This window comes from Thermobia domestica, chromosome 16 (assembly GCF_964235325.1).
Source record: "Thermobia domestica chromosome 16, izTheDome1.hap1.1, whole genome shotgun sequence".
Lineage (NCBI taxonomy): Eukaryota > Metazoa > Arthropoda > Insecta > Zygentoma > Lepismatidae > Thermobia > Thermobia domestica.
The window spans coordinates 125,728,900-125,752,276 of NC_137469.1; the positions used below are offsets into that span (position 1 = coordinate 125,728,900).

General features: G+C 35.2%; 1 protein-coding gene across 1 annotated transcript in view; it reads left to right on the forward strand.

Moving 5' to 3' along the window:
• LOC145673397 (uncharacterized) overlaps positions 1 to 23,377 on the forward strand; it is a 345,560-nt gene that overhangs the window by 4,878 nt on the left and 317,305 nt on the right. The window contains exons 2-4 of the mRNA XM_081743057.1: positions 17,233 to 17,296; positions 20,355 to 20,438; positions 21,910 to 22,032. Of these exons, the coding sequence (XP_081599183.1) occupies positions 17,233 to 17,296; positions 20,355 to 20,438; positions 21,910 to 22,032 (271 nt within the window). The remainder of the gene's footprint in view (positions 1 to 17,232; positions 17,297 to 20,354; positions 20,439 to 21,909; positions 22,033 to 23,377) is intronic.

Sequence of the window (23,377 nt, forward strand, 5' to 3'; positions counted from 1 at the left end):
TTTCCTGGAAAAATGGTTAGGTGGCGCACGGACCCTTCCAAACATTTGATCACGAAATATCAAAAGTGCTAGTAACAGTATGTCAGATGTGTAAAGGACATGAAGAATTGCTACGACACATTGTGTATGAACAACACGCAAAAAATAAACGAATACGGGTTTTTTATTTTCTGGGGAAAAGCGGTTTTAAGGAGCAAAAGCTCCCACCGAAAATTTTGAAATTTGATGCCGGAAAGGCAAAAAAAGTTAACCGAAGTCAATGAAAGTGTGCACAGATATTTTAGACATAAGATGAGGGAATACGGGTTTCGTATTTTCCTGGAAAAAAGGGTTGGGTGGGGCAGGAACTCCTCCAAGCATTTGATCACGAAATGTCAAAAGTGCTAGTAACAGTACGTCAGATGTCTGTAAAGGACATGAAGAATTGCAACGAAATTTTGTGTATGAAGAATAGTCAAAAAATAAACAAATATTCTTTTTATATTTGGGGGAAAACGGTTTTTGGTGGAAAAGCCCCCCATACAAAATTTTGATATTTGATTCGGAAAGACAACAACAAGTGGACCGAAGTGAATGAAATGTGCACAAATATTGTAGAGGTAAGATGATGGAATACGTTTCGTATTTTACTCAAAGAAAAAACTGTTGGGTAGACCGAAACGTTGATAAGCGGGATGAGTGGACGAAAGCAAATGAAATTTTAATTAGATATTAGATATGAAAAATATGGCCTTCCGTGTTTCACAAGTGTCGTATCTTTATCCGATTTCTTCAAATTTGGCAGATTAACTAGAAGCACAAACAGTATAGCGTATTTTATAGTATTTCAGGAAGCACCTTTAATCCTTACAATGTTTTAGCGCATAAAGGAAAGCACGTGATGATTTATTTCCAGTTTTCTCATCTTTCGAATTTGAAGCAAAAAGAATAGGGACATTTGAGAAACTCGAAAGGCCTTATTTTACATAGGGTCTATATAATATCTACACACAATTTCGTTTGCTTCAGTCCACTTCATCCTGAGTTATTACGGTGATATTTAGTTTTTTTCGGATGAGGCCTAGGCCCAAACACTATCTTTCCGTAAAAATTAACACACGTTTCATATAATGTTTTGCAAATTGTCCCTATACGAAATTTCGTTGCAATTATCCATATTCTTTAGAAACTTCTGACGAATACTTTAGATATTTCGTAATCAACGGTTTAGAAGGTCCGTGTCTAACTCAACCACTTTTTTCCAGGAAAATACGAAACCCAATTATCTCATTTTACGTCTAAAATGTCTGTGCGAAGTGTCATTCAATTCGGTGCACTTCTTTTCTCTTTTGAGCATCAAATTTCAAAATTTGGGTATTCTCTCTTGCCCCTAAAACCCTTTTTCCGCACAAAATAAAAAAACGAATTCGTTTATTTTTTGCGTATTGTCCCTACACAATGTGTCGTTCCAATTCTTTATTTCCTTCAAGCACTTCTGACATACTGTTTTAGCACTTTCCATATTGCACGATCGAAGTTTTGTAGGGCTCTGTGTCCCACCTAAATGGTTTTCTTTTTTTTAGGAAAATAAGAAAACCGTTTTCTCTCATTTTAAGTCTACAATATCTGTGCACAATTTCATTCACTTCAGTTCACTTCCTCTTTCCTTTCGGGCCTCAATTTTCAAAATTTTGGGTGGAGACTTTTGCCCCCTAAAATTGTTTTTCCGCAGAAATTAAAAAACGAGTACCTTTGCTGTTGCACAGCAGAGACCACATACGACCTCCCGGCTACTCAGACAGGCAGCGGTAGCGAACTTCAGTGTTTCACGGTCTGCTGCTAGAAGACGGCTTAGGACAGCGGGTCTTCATGCTTGTAATGCTGCAAGTAAGGAAGTCCTCTCAAAGGATCATATTCAACTGCATCTTAAATTTGCAGAGACGAACAGGCATCGGAATTGAAACGATAGGATCTTCATAGATGAATGCGTGCATGACCAGTTGTCGTGTGTAGACCAAAAGGAACCAGGCAAGACCACACATTATGTCTACGTGTTATGTTTGTGGGTTATCCTGGGGTTTCTTGATATCTAAGGGGTTAGGAGTACTCCATCATGTAGAGGGACGTCTAACGGGTAGACGGTCTGCGGAATGTCATGCTGCCATTCACCCGTCCATATGTCTCGGGTAGTTCAGAATTGGTTGGCGAAACAGGGCGATCTGCATGTTCTAGATTGGTTCCAACGGGGTGCGACATGACCCGATCAAGAACGTGTGTGAGGAACTTAAAAGAATACTGAAGGAACACTGGCCTAATCCGTCACCCACCACGAAAACAATTATGGAATTTAATATATGATGCCTGGGAAGAAGTTTCTGAGAGTGAGCGTTACCTTCGGACTCTCATTGAAGTGATGCCTAGAAGGATCCAGGCGATTGTTAATGCCAAGGGACATTGGACACCCTACTATTCGGATAATCAAAACAGCCCGTTTCAGGGCTAAAAAATATATTCCAGAAGATTTCTAACTTGATCTGAGTGCACAGGTTTCAATCACTATATAGACGAAACCATGTTCAATGAACTTAAAAGGTTTGCTACTAACTTCTGTACGTCTGTGTGTCCGTTTGTCGGTCTTTCTGTTCGTCTGTCAGTTATTTGCGATTTTTTTCAATTTTGGACCCTGCATCAAAAACTATTAGAGAAAGTTATTAAATTTTTAGCGTCACCCCTACCGTTCTCGAGATGTTGGCCAAAAAATTGCCGATTTCCAGATATTTAAGGAGCCATATCTCGGGAACCGTAAGTCATAGAGAATTCATATTGGTGTTGATCAATATCTAAAAGGATGGCAAATATTTTGGTATCAAATAGTAACCAGTGTACAAGGTCCAACTTGCCACTGTTATGGCTAATGGCCACCAATTAATATTTGTACCAAAATGTTTACCATCCTCTTAGGTATTGACTAACACCAATATCATCTCTCTATTATTTACCGTTCCCGTGATATTGGCTTAAAGGTAGTTCCGATTTCGGGAGATCTAAGGAGCCATCTCGGGAACCGTAGGTCACACAGAGATCATATTGGTATTGATCAATACCTAAGAGGATAGTAAAAATTTGGGTACCAAGTAGTAACCGGTGGCCACTGATTAACTGTCTACTGGCCAACTTGACACCGTTCCCCAGATATTGGCCAAAAAAGTTCGAATTTCTAGATATTTAAGCAGCCATATATCGAGAAGTGTAAGTCATAGAGAGATATTTTGCTAATTTTTGCAAGAAAGAGAAGAAGGTGCATATATAAGATTTACTTTTACATCTAGGAACAATGACAGTTATCCTTCCTGCTCCATCTCTCCTTCTTTTAAAGTTCGTTCTGGCAATGCTCTTGGAGCATTCTCAACTGTTCTTTAAATCCCAGCTATAGGGGAGGTTAGAACTATGCTGCCGAAATCGGTTTTCGAAAAACTGAAAACCGGTTTATGAAAAACTGAAATTTCATAAAACCGAAATGTCGGTTTGAAAAACCGCATTTGGGGCTTCGGTTTTGAAAACTGCTTTTGCGGTTGCGGTTCCCAAAACCGCATTTGCGGTTTCGGTTTGGGATACTGCATTTGCGGTTTTCGGTTTTCAGAAAACCGCTTTTTTCAAAAACCGAAAACCGCAAATGTCACAAAAATTTGATAGCACTAATTAGAACTGCAAATACCTTGATTTGAATCTCAGCGCCTTTTCCCTAATCCATGGCATCTCTGTCAAGATTTACTGGACAGAAGTATATTCTCCTTACCTGTGTCTAGGAAGACCACATTGGAATAGCTTGCAAGTAACATTCTTGAACGAAAGGCTACAGTCATGTAAAAGCAGACATTATCAAAAAAATAAACCTCCATTTTGGTTTAGCACTCTATCATTTTTCTCCTTAATTCTTTCACAAATCAATAGCAAACATAAGAAGCGATGCGCAGTTTTACTTTATTGTTATTATTCAATACAATATTTTACAATTCAGGTAATGTTATAATGATTTTGTCGTTTTTGTTCTCTCTTTATCTTCAACGTTTAGATCTATTCCGGACTTTAAAATAAGTAATACGATGTAACAAATTATAAGAATCTCAGTCAGATATTGCGTGATGCAATCAGTAATGCATGGTATTCTAAATCAGAAGATCGTTGTTTCGAATTCTGGTATGGGATCGTTGAACGTATTGTCCATAGCTTCTTTGAATTTTGTGCGTAATTCTCTGTTAATTTTGGTGAAATCACATTGATTAACATTAATACTAATAGTAATAATAATGATTTTCATTACTATTATCTGCATGAAACACCACAATCCCCTTTAATGTTTTTATTCCTCACTCAGAATTAGACTTCATATGAAACGCACACGGGGACATGGGTTACATTTGAATGGTAGGTGCTATTCTTTATAATTTGTATGTTACATGAACACAATTGCGAAGAATTATATTGTAAATTTCTTACAGTGTCCGCTAACAAACTTTAAATATGTTCTATTTCTGAAAGATCTGTTTAATTACCCCATACTGTAAACATCGACAACACCTAGTGGCCTATATGCTGGTAAACGTCGATCGTTGATATACAACCGTACCAAAGTATCACCTCTAGTGTGCCATTGGCGGCATGGTTCGTCGGGTTTAAACAGATATCTAGAGTCGGGGTGTTCAAGTTACCACCAAGAAACAGCGAGGACTTCATTTTGGTCCGCGCTCCATGGATTCGTCGCGAAGAATCGCAAAGGGATCGTCACGAAGTACCACCAGTCATGTGCAGGCAGTTATTATTACATGTTATTTTTCCTGACGAATTGTTTATAAAGTGAGCCCCGGGGGTCAAGAGTACCCCTGCCTCTGCATCATGAAGTAAAAAATCTTGAGATCAGTGTGTATAATTGTATGAATTTAAGTGCAAACTGTCGCCGATTATTAGAAAGTTAATATGGGAGAAATATTAAATAAAGTAAACAGACACGCGTCATTTTGTAATAAAATTAAGTGGCAAGTGCATTTTATATGATCCGAAGCTATTATTGTCGAATATACACGATTAAAGCAGCAGTGATTGGCCAAATTAAAAAGACTACAGCCATTTAACTCTCTACACGCGGACTTTTCTTCGTCGCCACCGTAGGGAGTACGGGTTTATTATTTTCCTGAAAAAAGGAAAACCGTTTAGGTGGAACTCAGACACCTCCAAAACTTTGATCGTGAAATATCAAACGTGCTAATAACGATATGTCATAATTGCTTAAAGGGCATGAAAAATTGGAACGACACATTGTGTAGGGACAATACGCAAAAAAAATAAACGAATACGGAAAAACAGCTGTAAGGGGCAAAAAACGACCCAAAATTTTGAAATGTGAGGCCCAAAAGGCAAGAAGAAGTGCGCCGAATTGAATGACATTGCGCACAGATATTGTAGACGTAAAATGTGATAATTGGGTTTCGTATTTTCCTGCAAAAAAAGCGGTTGAGTGAGGCACGGACTTACTAAACCGTTGATTACGAAATATCAAAAGTGCAAATAAGCATACGTCAGAAGTTCCTAAATAATATGGATAATTGCAACGCAACTTCGTTTAGGGACGATATGCAAAATAATAAGTTAAACGTGTTTAATTTTTGCGGAAAAACAGTATTGGGGCCTAGAGCCAATCCGAAAAATAAGTAAAAATTACAGTAATAGGGCAGGAAGGAGTGGACCAAAGCAAATGAAATTGTGTGTAGATATTATATAGAACCTATGTAAAATAAGGCCTTTCGTGTTTCTCAAGTGCCTCTATCCGTTTTACTTCAATTTGGCAGATCAACAGCAAACTGAAAATAAATCATCAAGTGCCAAATTTGAAGAAATATGATGGAGGTACGATTGTGAAACACGAAAGGCCATATTTTACATATCCAATATCTAAATATAATTTCATTCTCGTCGGTCTACTCCTCCCGCCACTCAACGCCTCGGCCCACTCAACAGTTTTCTTCCTTTCAGGAAAATACCAAAAACGTATTCCCTCATCTTACCTCTACAAGTTATGTACATATTTAATTCATTTCGGTCCACTTCTTCTTGCCTTTCCGAGGCAAATTCCAAAATTTTGGATAGGATCTTTCTCCGAAAATCAAACAAACGTATTCGCTTATTTTCTGCCTATTGTTCATACATAAAGTTTCGTTACAATTTTTCATGTCCTTTACACACAACTGACATACTGTTACTAGCACTTCTGATATTTCGTGACCAAAGGTTTGGAGGAATTCGTACCCTACCCAAACTTTTTTTCCAGGTAAATACGAAACCTGTATTCCCTCATTTTACGTCTACAATATCTGTGCACAATTTCATTCAATTCCGTTCACTTCTTTTCGCCTTTCGGGCGTCAACTTTCAAAATTTTTGGTGGGAGCTTTTGCCCCCTAAAACCTTTTTTCCGCAGAAAATAAAAAGCCCGTATTCATTTATTATTTTCATCTTGTCCGTACACAAAGTTGCGTTGCAACTAGTGCTCTCAACGGGTCGGGTCGGGTCGGTCTTCAATTGACCCGAATTGACTGACCCGAACCGTGATCCGACCTGATTGACCTGACCCGAAAACCCGGCCCGAGCTGACCCGACCCGACCCGACCCATTTGAGAGCACTATGGTCACGACACTGGGTGAACGCCAAAATGCACTCCCATTGGGAATTAAACCCGGACCACGTGTACCGAAGTCTTACACGTTAACCACTAGCTAGATCAAGCGGAGGATTTGTATATGCATCTTAATGAATATTTGGCACTTTTGAGGTTTGTTTATTTCTTTTTATAACTGATACCAATATCCAAAGTGGGAGAAATTTATTTTTTCTTGCTTTAGTTCTATGTGACGAAATTTTTCTTCAAGGTCAGTATTCTCACCTGCTCGGACGGCAGGGGGTCTTCTAGGAAGGCAGTAGCAAGAGGCTCTTGGCGGAGACAAAAGGAAATCGTTTAACTACAATGATAAGGGTTGAGGAAACACGAGAACACCTGTGATTTTTTTCCAACCTTTCAACTTTCATTCCAAAATAGACTCTTTTGATTTCGTGACCCGTGCCACTTTGATTTTTCTTTCTCGGTAATTAAAACGTATTTTACAGTATATATAGTTGCACGTAAGAAGATACATAGTATGAATTTTGTAATTTAAAATTTAAAAATACAGTATGATATTTAATTATAAAGTACTAATTTTATTTCATCACTTTCAGCCCAACAAATGAAATTCAAACATTTCGCTCCCTGGGTCTTGGACATCAATACTGCGTCTTATTCTTTTTCTTGCACAGTCAAGGCTTGGTCCTGCATTTCGTAGTCTTGGTGATCTTTCACGCTATACAAGAGCCAAGAATGCTCGCCTCATCGGCACAAATGAAGACCAATTGCGATTTTGATTATGGTCTTTCATACTATACGGAAAGCAAAAAAATACGCTCACCGCTACTTGGTGATCACCAAAACAATGCCAAGAGCAAGATTACTATGCAATTCGTCTTGCATATCCAATATTTATCTTGTTCTTGTATCGATGTCCTTGGGCTTGGTGAAATAAAATGAAATATTCAGTTCAAGGTCCCTCGATTCTGCACCGAGGCTAAGGGATATGGTGACTATGAGAAATGAATGAAATGGTGGAATGAAGAAAGTGGGAGGAAACATGAGAACCCCGAGAAAACCCACTACACGGCGTTTCTCCACCACAAACCTTACTTAGCACAAGCTGGGATCGAACTATGGACACCATGCACAGAGATTAATTCTCTACTACTGAGCCACCGCAGCCCTGCTTGGGCTTGGTCGTCCATATCCAATCTTTCTTTTGGCCTTGCTTGAACAACTTCTAGTTTTGTTCTAAATCCAGACTCCATATTGGCGTAGATATTAATATTACAGTCGATTGGTAAAAACCGCATTTAAAAATTAAAGTACACACAAGTACAAAAATAAGCATTTACGATAAAACACTAGCTGCAAGTGTTCAAAATAGATTTATGGTTTCTATAAAATAAATTAAAAATTGCTATTTTTTAATTATGCAACTAGTGAAAAACAGCAACTTTCGACTCCAGCCGAGTTTAAGCTCAACCTAAACTCAGTTCACCAAAGTGAACTGACCCGACTGACCCGACCAGACAACCCGACCCGAGCTGACCCGACTGACCCGACCCGATAACCCGACCCGAATGACCCGATCCGACAGCCCGACCCGAGCTGACCCGACTGACCCGACCCGACATGTAACCCGACCCAACTCGTTTGAGAGCACTAGCTGCAACTCTTCATGTCCCTTACACACATCTGACATACTGTTACTACCACTTGATTTTTCGTGATAAAATGTTTAGAATGGTCCGTGCCCCACAAAACTGTTTTCTCCAGAAAAATACTAAACCCGTATCCTCACTTTATGTTTGCAATATCTGTGCAAAATTTCATTCACTTTGGTTCACTTTTTACCTTTCGGGCGTCAACTTTCAAAATGTTGAGTGGCTTTTGCCCCCTAAAACCGTTTTTCCGCAGGACATAAAAATCCTGCATTCGTTTATTTTTTGCATCTGATCCATACTCAAAGTTATATTGCAATTCTTCATGTCCTTTACACACATCTGACATACTGTTACTAGAAATTTTGATATTTCATGATCAAAGGTTTGGAGCGCTCGGTGTCCCGCCCAACCCTTTTTTGAAGGAAAATATGAAACCCGTATTCGCTCATTTTATGTCTACAATATTTGTGTAAAATTCATTTTCTTCGGTTCACTTGTTCTTACCTTTAGGGCGTCAACTTTCAAAATTTTGGGGTGGGGTCTTTTGCTCCCTAAAACCGTTTTTCCGCAGAAAATGAAAAACGTATTCGTTTATTCTTTGCGTATTGTCCATACTTAAAGTTTCGTTGCAATTCTTCGTGTTCTTTACACACATCTGACTTACTGTTACTAGCACTTGATATTTCGTGATCAAAGGTTCGGAGGGGTCGGTGCCCCACCCAATCGTTTTTCCCAGGAAAATACTAAACCCGTATTCCCTCATATTACGTGTACAATATCTATGCACAATTTCAATTATTTCGGTTTAACTTTTTCTTTTCTTTCAAGTGTTCACTTTGAAAATTATCGGTGGGAGCTTTCGGCCCATAAAACCGTTTTTGCGCAGAAAATAAAAAAGACTATTACTTTAATTTTTTGCGTATTGTCCATACATGTTTCGTTGCAATTGTTCATGTCCTTTACACACATCTGACATACTGTTACTAGCACTTTTGATACTTCGTGATCAAAGGTTTTGAGGGGCCCGTGCCCCACCCAACCTTTTTTCCAGGAAAATACGAAACCCGTATCCCCTCGTTTTATCTCTGCAATATGTGTGCAAAATTTCGTTCACTTCGGTTCAGTTGTTCTTGTCTTTCGGGTGTCAACTTTCAAAAATTTGAGTGGGGCTTTTATATTAAAACTTTACATTATATAACTTTTTTTTCTTTTTTATGAGATTCTATTTTTGATGGAGGAAGGAGAAAAATGCTTTCCTCTTATATATGTTTCTTGCCATTCATCTTGTTTTATCTATTTAAGTAAGATCATTTTGTTACTTTTAATGTCATCCAACTCCGTCACGATAATAAAATTGTCATTCGTAACAATTTGTTTTATTCTCTTATTTGCAGTTTGCCACACTGATACATTTGTTAGAAAATTCAGGTTTAGTCCAACGCCTTTTGAATTCGGAACCAATCCAACCGCCGAGCTTTTGAGGTTTTCCTGCTACTGCAGGAAATGGAGAATTGCAGGTGGTAATGCAATTTTGGATTCGTGTATACGAAGTCAATGTCTTTGATACATTAACTGCGGCTGATACATTAACAAGAAGCGGCTCATATATGAATGAACAAGTAAATTTAATAATCTCGTTAGTAATATAAATTTACTTAATACGTCTATCAAATATTAGTAATACGTAATAACTTGTTTAGAAATCCTAATTGCTATTTGGATCTAGTCGCAATAATTGTTTTAACTCCGTAATCGTGACTACGTATGTCAAAAGCGATAGTCAGCTACTTGAAATCCATCATGCATTTCCGTTCTATGCAGTAGGAAATTTAAAGTCAATATTTGTGAATATAAACATGTCATAATCAAAATTATTAGCGAAAATCCTGCGTCTTTGTTGGCCGTCAAACAATAGAGAACTCAGCTGTAGTGTAAAATGATATTACGTCGAAAACTTAGTATATTCTTGACTTTTTATATCTATTCAGGAAAAGTATTCTCAGCATTAGAAAAGTGTTTTATTTTCGTTAATTATTATGAAACCCTTAATGTGGATATCCTTAGTCTTTTTTAAGATTCACGTTTCCATATTATCCAACTTTGGTACCGAAGAACGAGACCATATTTAATGTTCGACTATAAAACATAACCGTATCTAATTAACATCTATTAGTCGATTAGGGAATAATTAACTGTGCTTAGCACTGTACGTTTGACTCTATCGTTATAATGGCTATTATATTTTTTTTTAAATTTTCATTATTATTTATTTATTTTCTCTTTTAATTTTATATTTTATAGACTGCTATTTGATACAATAACTTTGTAGCTACTTCTGCTTGTATAATCAAGTTGCTTTCAATTCATTATTATTAATCTATATATTTTTTGTCTACGTCTGTCGTTCTCAACCTAATTCCTATCACGACACCCATTTTATCCGTCCTCCTGCAAGCGACCCCGTTATAATTTCTGGTTTGTAACAAGCTTGTGTTGGATTTTTTTAGATATCTGTTGCGGAGATCTCACGATGTTCATCTATTTTCTATAATAGTAGAATTCATTTCTTGTATTTAGTGAATACAGCAACTTCCCTAAAAGCGAATGGATTAAAACCAAATTTGATCAGTTCATTCATATTACAAATATCGAATCCGATCGTCATACTGTTTCAAAATGGATGCCGTTTGAAAATTTTGAAACTTCGTGACTCCCTTAATTTTGGATCATACAATAAAAAAAGTTATTTCTAATTTTGGTTAAAAAAACTTGGACAGTTGTTAAAAAAAAGTTTTTGAGTATTTTAAATGATTTGATAATGTGCACCATGAAGATTGAACTGACATTGCCGTACTAGTGAAATCACACCATGCTCAGGTATCTCATTAGCTTTCAATTTTAATTGTGTTTCAATATGCAGGTTTTGTTGCATTTGCATTTTTCTGGTATTTTAATATGTAGTTCTTATTAGTTTTATATCGTACTTATTTCATTTAAATTGATTTTCAAACAACTCTGCACGTGATGAAAATGTTAATAGACCTATTTTTTGTTCTTCTTAAAAGTATGTATTAAAATAAAAATATACCTGTCAGAACAAAACTCAAAACAAAACAATAATTAAAAATATTTTCCGGTATTAGATTCTAATTATATTTATTTCTTAAGCTTATCTTCGCGACCCCCACGAAACCCTCTCACCACCCCCTAATGGGACGCGACCTCCAGGTCTAGAAACCCTGGTCTACCATATTATAAAATTGTATAAATTATGTAGTTGTTCCGTCTAATACCTATACTTCTATATGTTGTTATCCATTTCTTCACATTTTCTTAATATCTATGAAATTAATAGTAAGCTAAATTGTCGAAAATTATTAAATATTCATCTTTTATAACTAAGCATTAACGTGATTTTGTTATGTACTTTTCTTATATTAATATGAAAATATATCATTCAATCTAAACTTAGTTCGACTTCCTGCAAACTATTCAAATTCATGTTTATATATCAAATGTTTACTATCCTCTTACCGATTTTCTAGGAAATCTGTAACATTCAATTTTGACCTATGGTATTCCACATACGTTTTTCTAGGTAAATAGGATTTTACATAATAAAAATTTACTCCTTCACAAGTAATCAAACAAGGCTATTACCCTATAAATCCCTTTGGTGCCTTTGGCGTCCTCTTCTAACGTTGTCGGAAGAATAATATGATTTTTTTAAAAAAAATGTAATTCTCATGGGAGTCAGACCCTACGCAATTTTTAAATTCTGAAAATTTGAGTTCTTGCCTACGTAGGAAACTCATCTTACGAAAATTTGTTCTAAACTTAATTGTTAAATATACAATATTTTAAATTTTAACTTAAAGCGACAATTAACTGTTAATAAGTCACTAGATTCCAGAGTTTTACCTTTCGGTTTTCAAGAGGAAAAGTCGTCTTTTAATCTGACCCTATTGGAGCTTTGGTAGAGACACCGAGCGGCTCAACTCGCTACGAGCAAATCGAAAACTACAGTCATATACCCTTAATTAGCTTAAATTTCGGCACTTAGATGTTTACTATTGTAGATGCTAAATCAATAGAAATGCCTTTGTAATCTACATAGGCCTATTTAAATTTCTAGCAGTAAACTTATAGTTTTGTTCTATTCAAATAACATATTTCTCTTCATGCCCTAAACACATATTACATTGTTGGTATGAATTGTCCTTCATAACCTACCGCATTCGATATTTTCTTAAATGTTAACATTACCTTTATTTGTTTTATATGTCAAGTTACATGCCATAAAGACATGAGTTTTCGATTTTTTTCATAAATACATAACTTTGTAAATTTCACTTCGTTCATTATGCTTATCTACCACTATGTCATGCTCTGTCTACATTTTTGTCTTGGAAAGTTGATAGTATTTCTTCTTTACATATTACGTTCTGCCCAGAGGAAATTATCTTCCTTTTATCGTCACTATGACGCTGCGTATTACCTACATGAAATTAATTTAAATAAATTTCTTACCACATAAATAATTTTTATAATTAACCTACGTGATAATAAAAAAAAACTATTTACAATTTCTTTTCGTCACCTATACATTATCATGATTAATTTTTGACTATGTGGTTAAAAATGACGAGTTCCAAAAATATGCACCCTGTTATCTTTCTAACTTCGAATATCTGTTACTCCAACATGGATTTAAAGCTAAGTAAATGTAATTTTCTACTCTTTATTGGTTTCCGTCGTCCGCGACGACTAGCACGAGCCTGTCGTCTTCTTTATACAAAGATAATTGCTTACATTAGCCATCGTAAATTATTAGTACTTAATAATCTAGGTGTAGCAACGTAATTAAATCCATCAATCATAGGTGGACGGGTGATATTTTATGTTTCTTCATCAGATCCTAAGAATCCAATTACACACTACAAATTGGGAATCGAGAAACTCAGTTCTCCTCCATGTCAACCTGAGCTGATACTCCTTCAAACTTGCGCATGGAATGTAACTGATGTTATTATTGAGCACTCAGAGTACTTCCAGATTGTCTGTATTAGTTCAAGATGCATTCTAATTCGAATACATTGCTAATGTTAAATGAACGCACCACTGATGTACTTTGAGGTACTTTTGGAGAACTCCACCAGTGTTTTGATAGCGGCAAAACAGAACCGGGTGTATAAATGTTAAACATTATTCAAAGTAGTAGTTAACATGTACTTTTCTTCATTCTTACTGTGTTGAAGTGTATGTTTGTGAAGCGAATGTTGGCTATGTAACTTTAAAGTGTATGGCAATTCTCAGGAAATAAAAAGATAGGTTTATCCATATCTGACAATGATGGTGATGTTGACCCAATCCAGAAGTCCACTTGGTAAGTGCAGCTATCTCTGATGTACACTATCAATATATTCCAGTAACTTTGTAAATGTTACATTTAAGTCTCCATTACCGCCTCTAATTAAGATTCGTTATGTACGGTTCATTATATACGCTCACAATCCTATCTCCAATTTCAACTCGCCGACTTCGAATATCCCACTTGAACTAACTCTGGCAAAATAGTCTGATGTATTTATACAACAAAGATGTCTGTACATCAGCACGTGGCTCCCAAAATTCGGTTGAAATCACCATACATGCGTATGAGATTTCTCTGAAAAAATATTAGTTAACCAACACCTCTCAAAGATGAGCATCATGTCAACATTTCAGAATTTACATCACTTATATCACGCTGTCGATAAAATGTTTTTGTGATAACAAAAACTAGAATTGCAAAATGCTTACTTTTACATAAAATCTTTCAGGCAATTTACAATATTAAAACATTCGCAGATTGTGTTTTGTGACATTACACATACCAAAACCAAAACAAATAAACTTTAATATTTCTGTACCACTGAAAATGAAAATGCACAATATTTCCAATTAATGGGAATAAAATATTCAGTTCCATTGACGCAATATTGGAATTATCCATTTGATTTCAATTATACTCATAGTTGGATTTGGTTGCTAGAACGAGTATTCCTTCGGAAATAACAGAATCCTCACTTGACATCTTATTAAATTTATTCCTTTGCTTCATGGGTTCTTCTTTATTGACTTTTACCTTTTTCATGTTCAGGTTGAGCACTGTCAGTATCTTGTCCTGATATTTAAAGAAATGAAATGAAATTTAACCAACTCAATAACATACATCTTGTTCATTATAGCTTTGCGAACTTCTACACTATTGATAAAACAAATCTGACAAAAGCACCAAATATGTAACAGTTTCCACAATGTCTGTGATCAAGGCTACGTTATATTGTCAAAACCGTTACACAAGTGTTATTAATATATATTTGGTGTTTTTGTCAAATTTGTTTTATTAATATTGACTATATAACACTATTTAAAGTACTTCATAGCACCAAATGTAACCTAAAATAGCTCGTCTGATGAATAAGTGTAATGATCAATAGCACTCTTACGTGCACTTGCACTATTAGCACGACAATGGGTGGATAAAGGAATACATTCCAGAAGAACTTGCAAATTATGGCAGGATGTTTAAGAGGATATATTTTGAGTTTGATAATAAATTCGCGCGTAGGTCGTACAATGTGGTTTTTCCATATTTTTCTGCATGGGTGCCTGTATGAGTCTTCAAGGATTTATTTCTTTTCAATGGTTATCTGGAGCGTTGTAAACAAAATCAAACCAATACGACGGTAGCAAGGTTTTGTATCGAGTTATATGGATAGATTGTGTTTTTTCTTCGGGTCCCACCGTCAATGACGAGCCACACGATACGATTACAACTGAACATTATGTATGGTGGTCTGATCGTCTCCAACAGCCTGGGTTCGGAAAACAACCATGTCTCCCATAGCCGCAGGGGATAATATACCAACTCTAAATATAAATAACTCGAATATGCAAAGGTTGTCTGGAAAGCAAGTGCAAAGTCGTACAGTACTACCTTGTATACACAATAAATAAATAAACATGGAAAGCACATAAACATATTCAAACCTTACCTGGAATATGTTTTTATCCAGAGCACATTACGAATACATTCCGATACTAAATAAACAACAGAGCACTTACGATACTTATTAATGACCTTATGGATATGAATTATAGAATTGATTTTTAACACTGATCTTGATAGAATACAAAAAATAAGATGATATGAAAGATATCGATTTATTATTAATATTTCACATTCACAACATCACTAAGATTTTACACACTGGTTATATATAATATAAGTATTTTTTCTCGTTGGCCCGTAATTGAACGAAAGACCGTCGCGCTATTCGCGTCGCCTAAATAAAAACGGAATTAAAATTCAATGATTTAAGAATCTAGAAACAATCCAACTATCGTCCCATGGTGCAAAGTTCCAAACTTCTTCACCATCCTGCTGCTTTCATACTTTGGGAGCTTATCACTTGCCCATACTTTAGAATAGGAAGATATATAAAATTAATAAACTAGCTTCTACCTCGTTTTGCTGTTATTTCTTCCAGAACGAATTTTAAATACACTGGTGAAAATTGATATATCACTGCTGGTATAATAATCACTACATAACCTAGAGAAGGGGTTGTCCTGTCAGACAATAAGTATAATTATCTCCACTTCAACATGTCACCCAATCCACTGTTGCCGCCTTTTTGTTCTTTCTCACACCACACGGGCTAGAAAAAAGGTGGAAGGAACAATTATTAACGATTCTAGCTTTTACATGTCAAACGATACTTTCAAATAGTAGCACAATTTCCACCACTAATTTATAAAATATAGGCACAAACTTTGTCATTTTGATTACGCGTTGATGCGTATTTTCTGGCAAGAAATACGCATATCTTCCTCTTCAATTTGAGTACTTAAGAAGCACTGCCCGCCTCTTTTGCCTCAACGCTTTTCTGCAGACAAAGAGAGCGGATTGATACGGATGTTACTAGGATATAGTTCCTATAAAACTACACATTATTATTAAACAATTTAGCCACTTAAACACCATTAAAGAAGTTATATTTCTGTTAATTGAATGACTAATATGCAGACACTGGATAGTTCATTAAATATCAATCAATAACTGATAATTGAACATATTAATACTTTGTACAGCAGACTGCGTAGGTGTGAGTGAGGGAACGAGCAAATACCTTCCCGAATACAGTTCGACGAGAGGTGCTGAAATGTTTTGAGAAGAGAGGCACCTTCTGGGTAGAAAAATTCCATGGTTTCACTCTTTTGCGAATTTCGACTGGCTAAGCACTAATTCCAAGAAATCTCTTGTGAATACAAGGGTTGGTTTAAAAAGTTATAATGATATCACTATATCAACTATTATGAACTGCTCGAATTTAGAAGTGAAAAAACAACTTTGAAGTGATGTAAGACACATTATAATATACTTTCTACATTATAATTTAAATACATTTTCTTTAAAATTTAAGTTTAGTGTGAAGTGTTGAGATAGTACCACGTCATCACTGGAAATTTCCGCAAAATAATTGCTAATAGATTATCATCCTTCAATATTATGATTTCCAAAATTTAATTGAAAGAATTTCAGAACAAAAGCATTAGATTTATATAGGTAATTGCAATAACATACAGTCGCACTTACAGTATTGGGAATAGGGAAATACTAATTCGTATAACGTTGTCAATGAAATAAGTGACTATATGTGCAAAACAAGGTTTATAATTCTTGTCAAGCTCCCAATCAAAACCGTTCCACCTTTACCTACATACGGCCCTGCAATTCCACTTATATCAATGTAAGGTTAATGAATTTACTTAATTCGCACATTTGTTCAGCGAAGTTAAATATGTGAAACGTTATTGTTGCTTGTAGACGTCTATGGTATAGAATTTCTATTTCAATTCTTAATTACTTTTTATACATTTTAGGTCATAATTATGAGGATAGTCCTGATATTTCTTGTCACCAATATGTCGCCCATAATTTATGGAGGTAAGCATACATCAATATTGTGTTAAACCTATGGAGTGGTAGATGATGCTATATGGAACTTCGATCATGAACAAATAAAAGCGGTAGCAAGACAAGTAAATAAGAAAAAGTTAAAAATGCCATACTTGGAACTAGTTTATATTAGTTATACAATTAGCTTTGTTATATCAAGGGCTATTTTGTCATTTGTAATGCTTAGATAGTAATTCCTAATATTTTCCTTACATAATATTGTAACTTTTATTATCGTCTTAGAATTGTAAGAAGGGGAGTAAATATTGTTTAAAGATAAAATAGGATGCAACATATAACGTTTTGATATCATAATTCCTGCAAAGATACTTATTGTTCGTGTTAAAACTACGCAGTGTAGCAAATAATTTCGAAAAATGTAAAAACGACCTCTGATACATTTTTATATTGCGTTGACCGGCATGTCATACCGAGTACTAAACAGATGTTGAATAAATAGGAACGTCAATGGATCTAAAGATCAATTCTGTTATATATATCCGATTGACTTGTTAAAGAACGCAGATGTAGTCTTTCACTGAGCTTGGGAATTGAATATACGTACACGTGATAGTGTACAAGATAACAAGATGCTGAGAATTATTAGCAAATACTTTTCAACAGATTCTGCAGCAATATCTTCCACATTTAAATATATATTTCTTTGAATCTCCATATCTACACTTTTTTTACTGGAGACTTAAAAAATAAACGGATAAATTAATTTTGGAATGAAAGATAGATATTGCTTTAGAAGTTTGAATTAAAGCAAATCTTTCGCGTAATGTACGAAGATAAAAAGAGATATAAGTAAGATGTAGAATCAGGAGTTCAAAATATACGTAGATTGAAATAAATTATTTTATTTATAACAGGACAGTTTATGTTTTTGATAAGAGACACGATGGAAATTTGATTTCAAGTTTATAAATATCAAATCATCAAATCAGATAGTTGTACTAAATCAAACTGAGAATGACAATATCATTGCAGTTGTGGAATATACACTACATATAGAGTACATAAATTCTCTTTCACCCAAACCACAAGAAAGAGAAGAAACATTTCTAACCCTCTCCGAAAGGTGTATAGGCATGTGCGCATAGCTTTTGATTGTTATAAAACGTCTCTAGCTTCAGGCGAATCGCAGGTGATCAACCAGATGAGAGTATCGAGGCTTTTGCTTACCTTCACCGAGATTTTGATTTTGACTTTGAGTTTAGCATCAGTATCCATTTGTGTATGAGCGTCACCATCCTGAAGAAATAAGCATTCTTCACTGAACAGAACATGCCGAAAGAAGGATGGTACAGCATGCAACTGCTGTGTTATCCAGTTACAGTATGTTCCCCTCGTCAGTGGATAATGCTTAACATGCTGTAATTTGTAGGAGTATGAAAGTTTGATGCTTTCAGATTTCTAGGAACATATTCTTCACTGATACTATTTTCGCGAGTCACAAAATGCATCTTCGCAAGGCATTTTAAGTCTGTATTGAAAATACTTATATAAATTTTGTTCTTCTGAAGCGGAGTTGGAACGACCATTCCATTTACCGATAAATATACTGAAAGTTGTCTTCATTTTAGACAATAATATCCCTACACTTTGTATATTTTTGGAATGTCCGGATGGCGACAATAAACTCATTAACAGCTTCTTGTGTTGTTCTGTGGTTGTTCCCAGAGAGTAATACTAATTCCACTGAATGTTCACTACTGAACGTTATCGTTTAATACTCTCAATCCGTACCACTAGGGATAATACCAACAAAGTTTTATTCTATATGGCAACTCCCTATGTATTCTTGCTCCACGCAGTAAACAAAATAAACCACAAATTGTATTGTCACTGTGCTGATTGTTGATTATCGAGATCTAACTTATACCCTTATTCCACAACAACTAATACAAGAACACCAATGAAATAGTTAAACTCCCGTAACAGAAGTCGTATCTGCTGCCATCTAACGGAAGAAACGACAAGATCACTCAGATCCTAGACATCAATGCAACTTATCATTACGTCATTTTGTACAATAATTATTATCTTATACAATTGTTATATACTATGTCTTATATCTTTTACATAGTGTTATAATTTGTCTGTTTTACTGTTTCCCATTTATTATCTGATTTCTGTATCCCACTGTACAGTATAATAATTCTAACTCCCCGTTTTGTTTCCACCTCGTAACTTTCCCTCTAAGTCAATCATTAAAACTACTGAAACAAGCGATTGGCCAACTATTTTAAAAGAATATTCAAAATAATATATTTCATATGCCTAATTTTAATTGATTTCGATATATGGACGCATTATTATATTTATAATCTTAACAAAATCCTTCTTCTACTATGTCAAATTTTCTAAAATTTTTGCTTAGTGTTACTCACACCATTAATCATAAAATTTCAAATTTCTAGCTTAAGCATATGACCTACATCTTTATGAATCAGGACCCCTTCTTCTATATACTGGAACTTGTGGACCAGCCTCAAAATGTGGTTTGTTCGAATCTAGCAATGTTAGAATAATTTGTAAAATATTCCAGGAAACAAACATAATATTTTTCTCGAAGGAATACCTGTAGGCTATGTTTCTTAATGAAGTTCTAGAAAAATCTGCAAGCATATAATATGATAAGATGTTTGCAGAGCCACAAGAAAATCGTGAAAATGCTGTTCATGAGAGATTTGCATGGATTTGAATCGAAAGAGGTTACCGTAATATCAGAGCAGTATTCTACCACGGTATTGACTGTACACTATCCAAAAATCGTATGAAAATTTTAAAGAACATTGACTGTTGTAGTATGCAGTGATATTGATTCATTACGTCGTCTAAAACATAACGAAGTAATTTATATTGTACTTGATTGTTTTCACATAAAAGCAAAGAGCAATATCTTATGATGGTAGTAATTCATGAAATAGATCAAATAACTAACACATTTCAAGATCACACTATATATGCGCTTTTTCAAATCACATTGAATACAAAATATCGAACTATCAGCTAGGCGTTTTATTTTTGTTAATTGCAGATGTCTTTGACGTGACTACCATTTATCGATTGACAGATGTGTATGATTTTTTGAACGCTGAAGAAGATCATTCATGGAATTCAGGTAAGAACGTATTTACTTCTTAATACCTTTTGAGTCCTCGCAAAGTTAAGATTAATTACGTAGCATCACAATGAATCAGGAGTCTCTGCTGTTAAGTTCTGCAAACTTCACTTACGTGAACTGTTTGCCTTTTGTATTACTGCTACAGTGATGAATTGTTTTAAAAGATTTCAGAGTAATCTAAGATAATGAAAATTGAATGGGAATTTAAGTTAATAAGTAAAGTTCAACGTACATTTATATATTTTGTAAAATGGCATAATATATATTTCGTTCCTGTTATGTTTGTTAATATGGTACCTCAGTGATGGTTGCTGGTTGAGCGCGATGGCGATCAAGTGTCAAACCAACATATCCCAAAATAGCCTACTTGATAAAACTAGGTGTATTGATTTAATAGCAGAGAATCGAGGTGGTTATCGAGTAAAGCACAATGGGGTTCGCGTTATTCTGCTAGAAAATGGACTCAAGCAGCGACCAGATAAGTTCTGGTTTATCTCTCTGCTAGGTTGATTTTTCTTTTCTGCCAGGAAACCTTGTACCTACACGTGTTGCTTAGTACGACTAACGTACTGAGAGATTCTTGTAAGCTAAGAGTCTTACATATGCACGTTTGATTGTGTATATACTGATATATCCGCTGCATGATTGCGGCAAGCTTTACTGATGTTTGTGTTTTAGTATTCTTACATATATATCATAAAATGATGGTTTGTGGACGCTATAACATTTAAATTTATACAATTATTCTTAATCTATAAGAGTTTCTAATAATAATTTCCTCACAATATTCGTGATATTGAAATATTATTTTAATGATTATTTGTGAACTACTTTATTGATTATATATATATATATATATATATATATATATATATATATATATATATATATATATATACCGCACATCAAAACTCTACATTGTTAAGAAGCATAATACAGTATATCTACTGTTATTTGATTTCTTTCGTCATTCACACACATGTTTCTAAACGCAACATACACAATTCTATTAATGCAATGTTCCTACCCATGACGCACATAATCCCAACACAATCACAATGTCCCACACACTACTACTTGTAAGTCGTTTTCGTATTGGGACATAGGATTATGCTTAGTTAGAAAGTAATAGCACATAATAACAGAAGATTATGAGATAATGATTAATGTATTTAATCAGAAAAATCTGTTTCAAACATTGTTACCTTCTGTGAATACATGAGCCAAAATTTATATTTTGTTCAAAGACTGTCAGGAATATACACATATTCACTTACATAAGCACTCAAGCATATTTAATATCAAGTACTGAATGCTGACTTTAAAATTATAATGCTTTGCTTAAAGATTACAATAAACAATATGCTAGAAACATGCATAATTTTTATTATCATGTAGCAGCTATTTTAAAAGTTATCAGTATTCGATATAATTACAGCATCTCTTTTTATTTTCTAACTTATCACAGATGATAGGACAACTGCTATATTCTGTACGGGTGACAATAATGGCTGTAAAGGGTGGACAATTGAAAATTGGCAAAGAATTAACCCTGTAGTATCCTCCACGAAAGCACCAATTCTTTATACAGGTAAGATTATTAGTTAAAATATGAATACGATTAAAGTAAAGAATGACATCTCTCACTCATAATATGTACTATAAAGGAATTTGATGTTATCTGTGTCGTTTTGTTCACATCGTCAGGCAACTTTTCAGGTGTGTTTATACTTCATTATAAGCTAAGTATTAGGTCGGTGCGAATAAAGTATACATTTGGACGTTTGGTGGAAAACTCAACGCAGTGATACAACACAGGAATGGATTAAAATCACGCGTCGAACATTTGAAATACTACAAGTCCAGCAAACAGAATGAAATCACCAGACAGCCAAGAGGCAATGCTTTGTTAAGCAGGGTTATATGAAAGTTCACCATGACAAATGATTTTTCTTTATTAATGGAAACTCAGATAGTCTACACAGTGAGCCGCGAAACACACTAACAGTGCATTTGGGCCATAAGTTCAGAAAATGCACCATGGGCTTTTAGTTTATTATACTTCATTCCGGTGACACAGCATCGAAAAATGAAAATTGTAAGCACCGACTAATGTCATGTTTGGAGGCGCTCTTCAGGAACAATGTGAAAGCGGACCCTCAAAACACTGTTTGTCCTATTGACGACGAAAAAAGCGAAATGAAATCTTTGAGTTTTATGTCCCACTGTTATGCTGACTAGGCTAAAGGAGATGGTGATGATGAGGAATGAATGAAATGGTGGAATGAAGAAAGTGGGAGGAAACGGGAGAACCCCGAGGAAGCCCACCCACACGGTTTTTGTCCACCATAAAGTTCGCTTGTCGCGAGCTGGGATCGAACCAGGGACCCCATGCACCAGAGGTGAACGCTCTACCACTGAACCACCGCGGTCCCCCTTATTGCTGACGAGTAAGGCATATACCTCACTATTATCGTTTGAGGGCTCTATGCAATTGTTTACATGAAAAAATTGGACTCATGGGTTCCACGTTAGTTAATACCGGTCAACATGAATCACCGTCTGCTGGTATACAGTTCTTTATGCTTAAGGAATAACCGGAAGAATTTCCTGCATTACTTGTCACTTTTGATGAAACATCAATTTGTTACAGCAATCGCAAACTACTAGGACAATAATTGGATCTTGAAGAAACTTAGGCACGGTTTCCAAAACCATCTGTTGGTACGGTGATTAATGGTGGAATTGTTCTGTCGTATCTTTCTCCGCCAAGACGAAGCTATCACTATAGATCTTTGATGTACTGAACTCTAAGAAATGCACCGCAACTTTGTGTGCAAGCATCCAGAAATGTTTAACTGCATGGTTTTCTTTGCACCGTTCTTCTACATGGTTCTCAAGACGAATCACGAACAAACGTAGATACTCCATTAGAG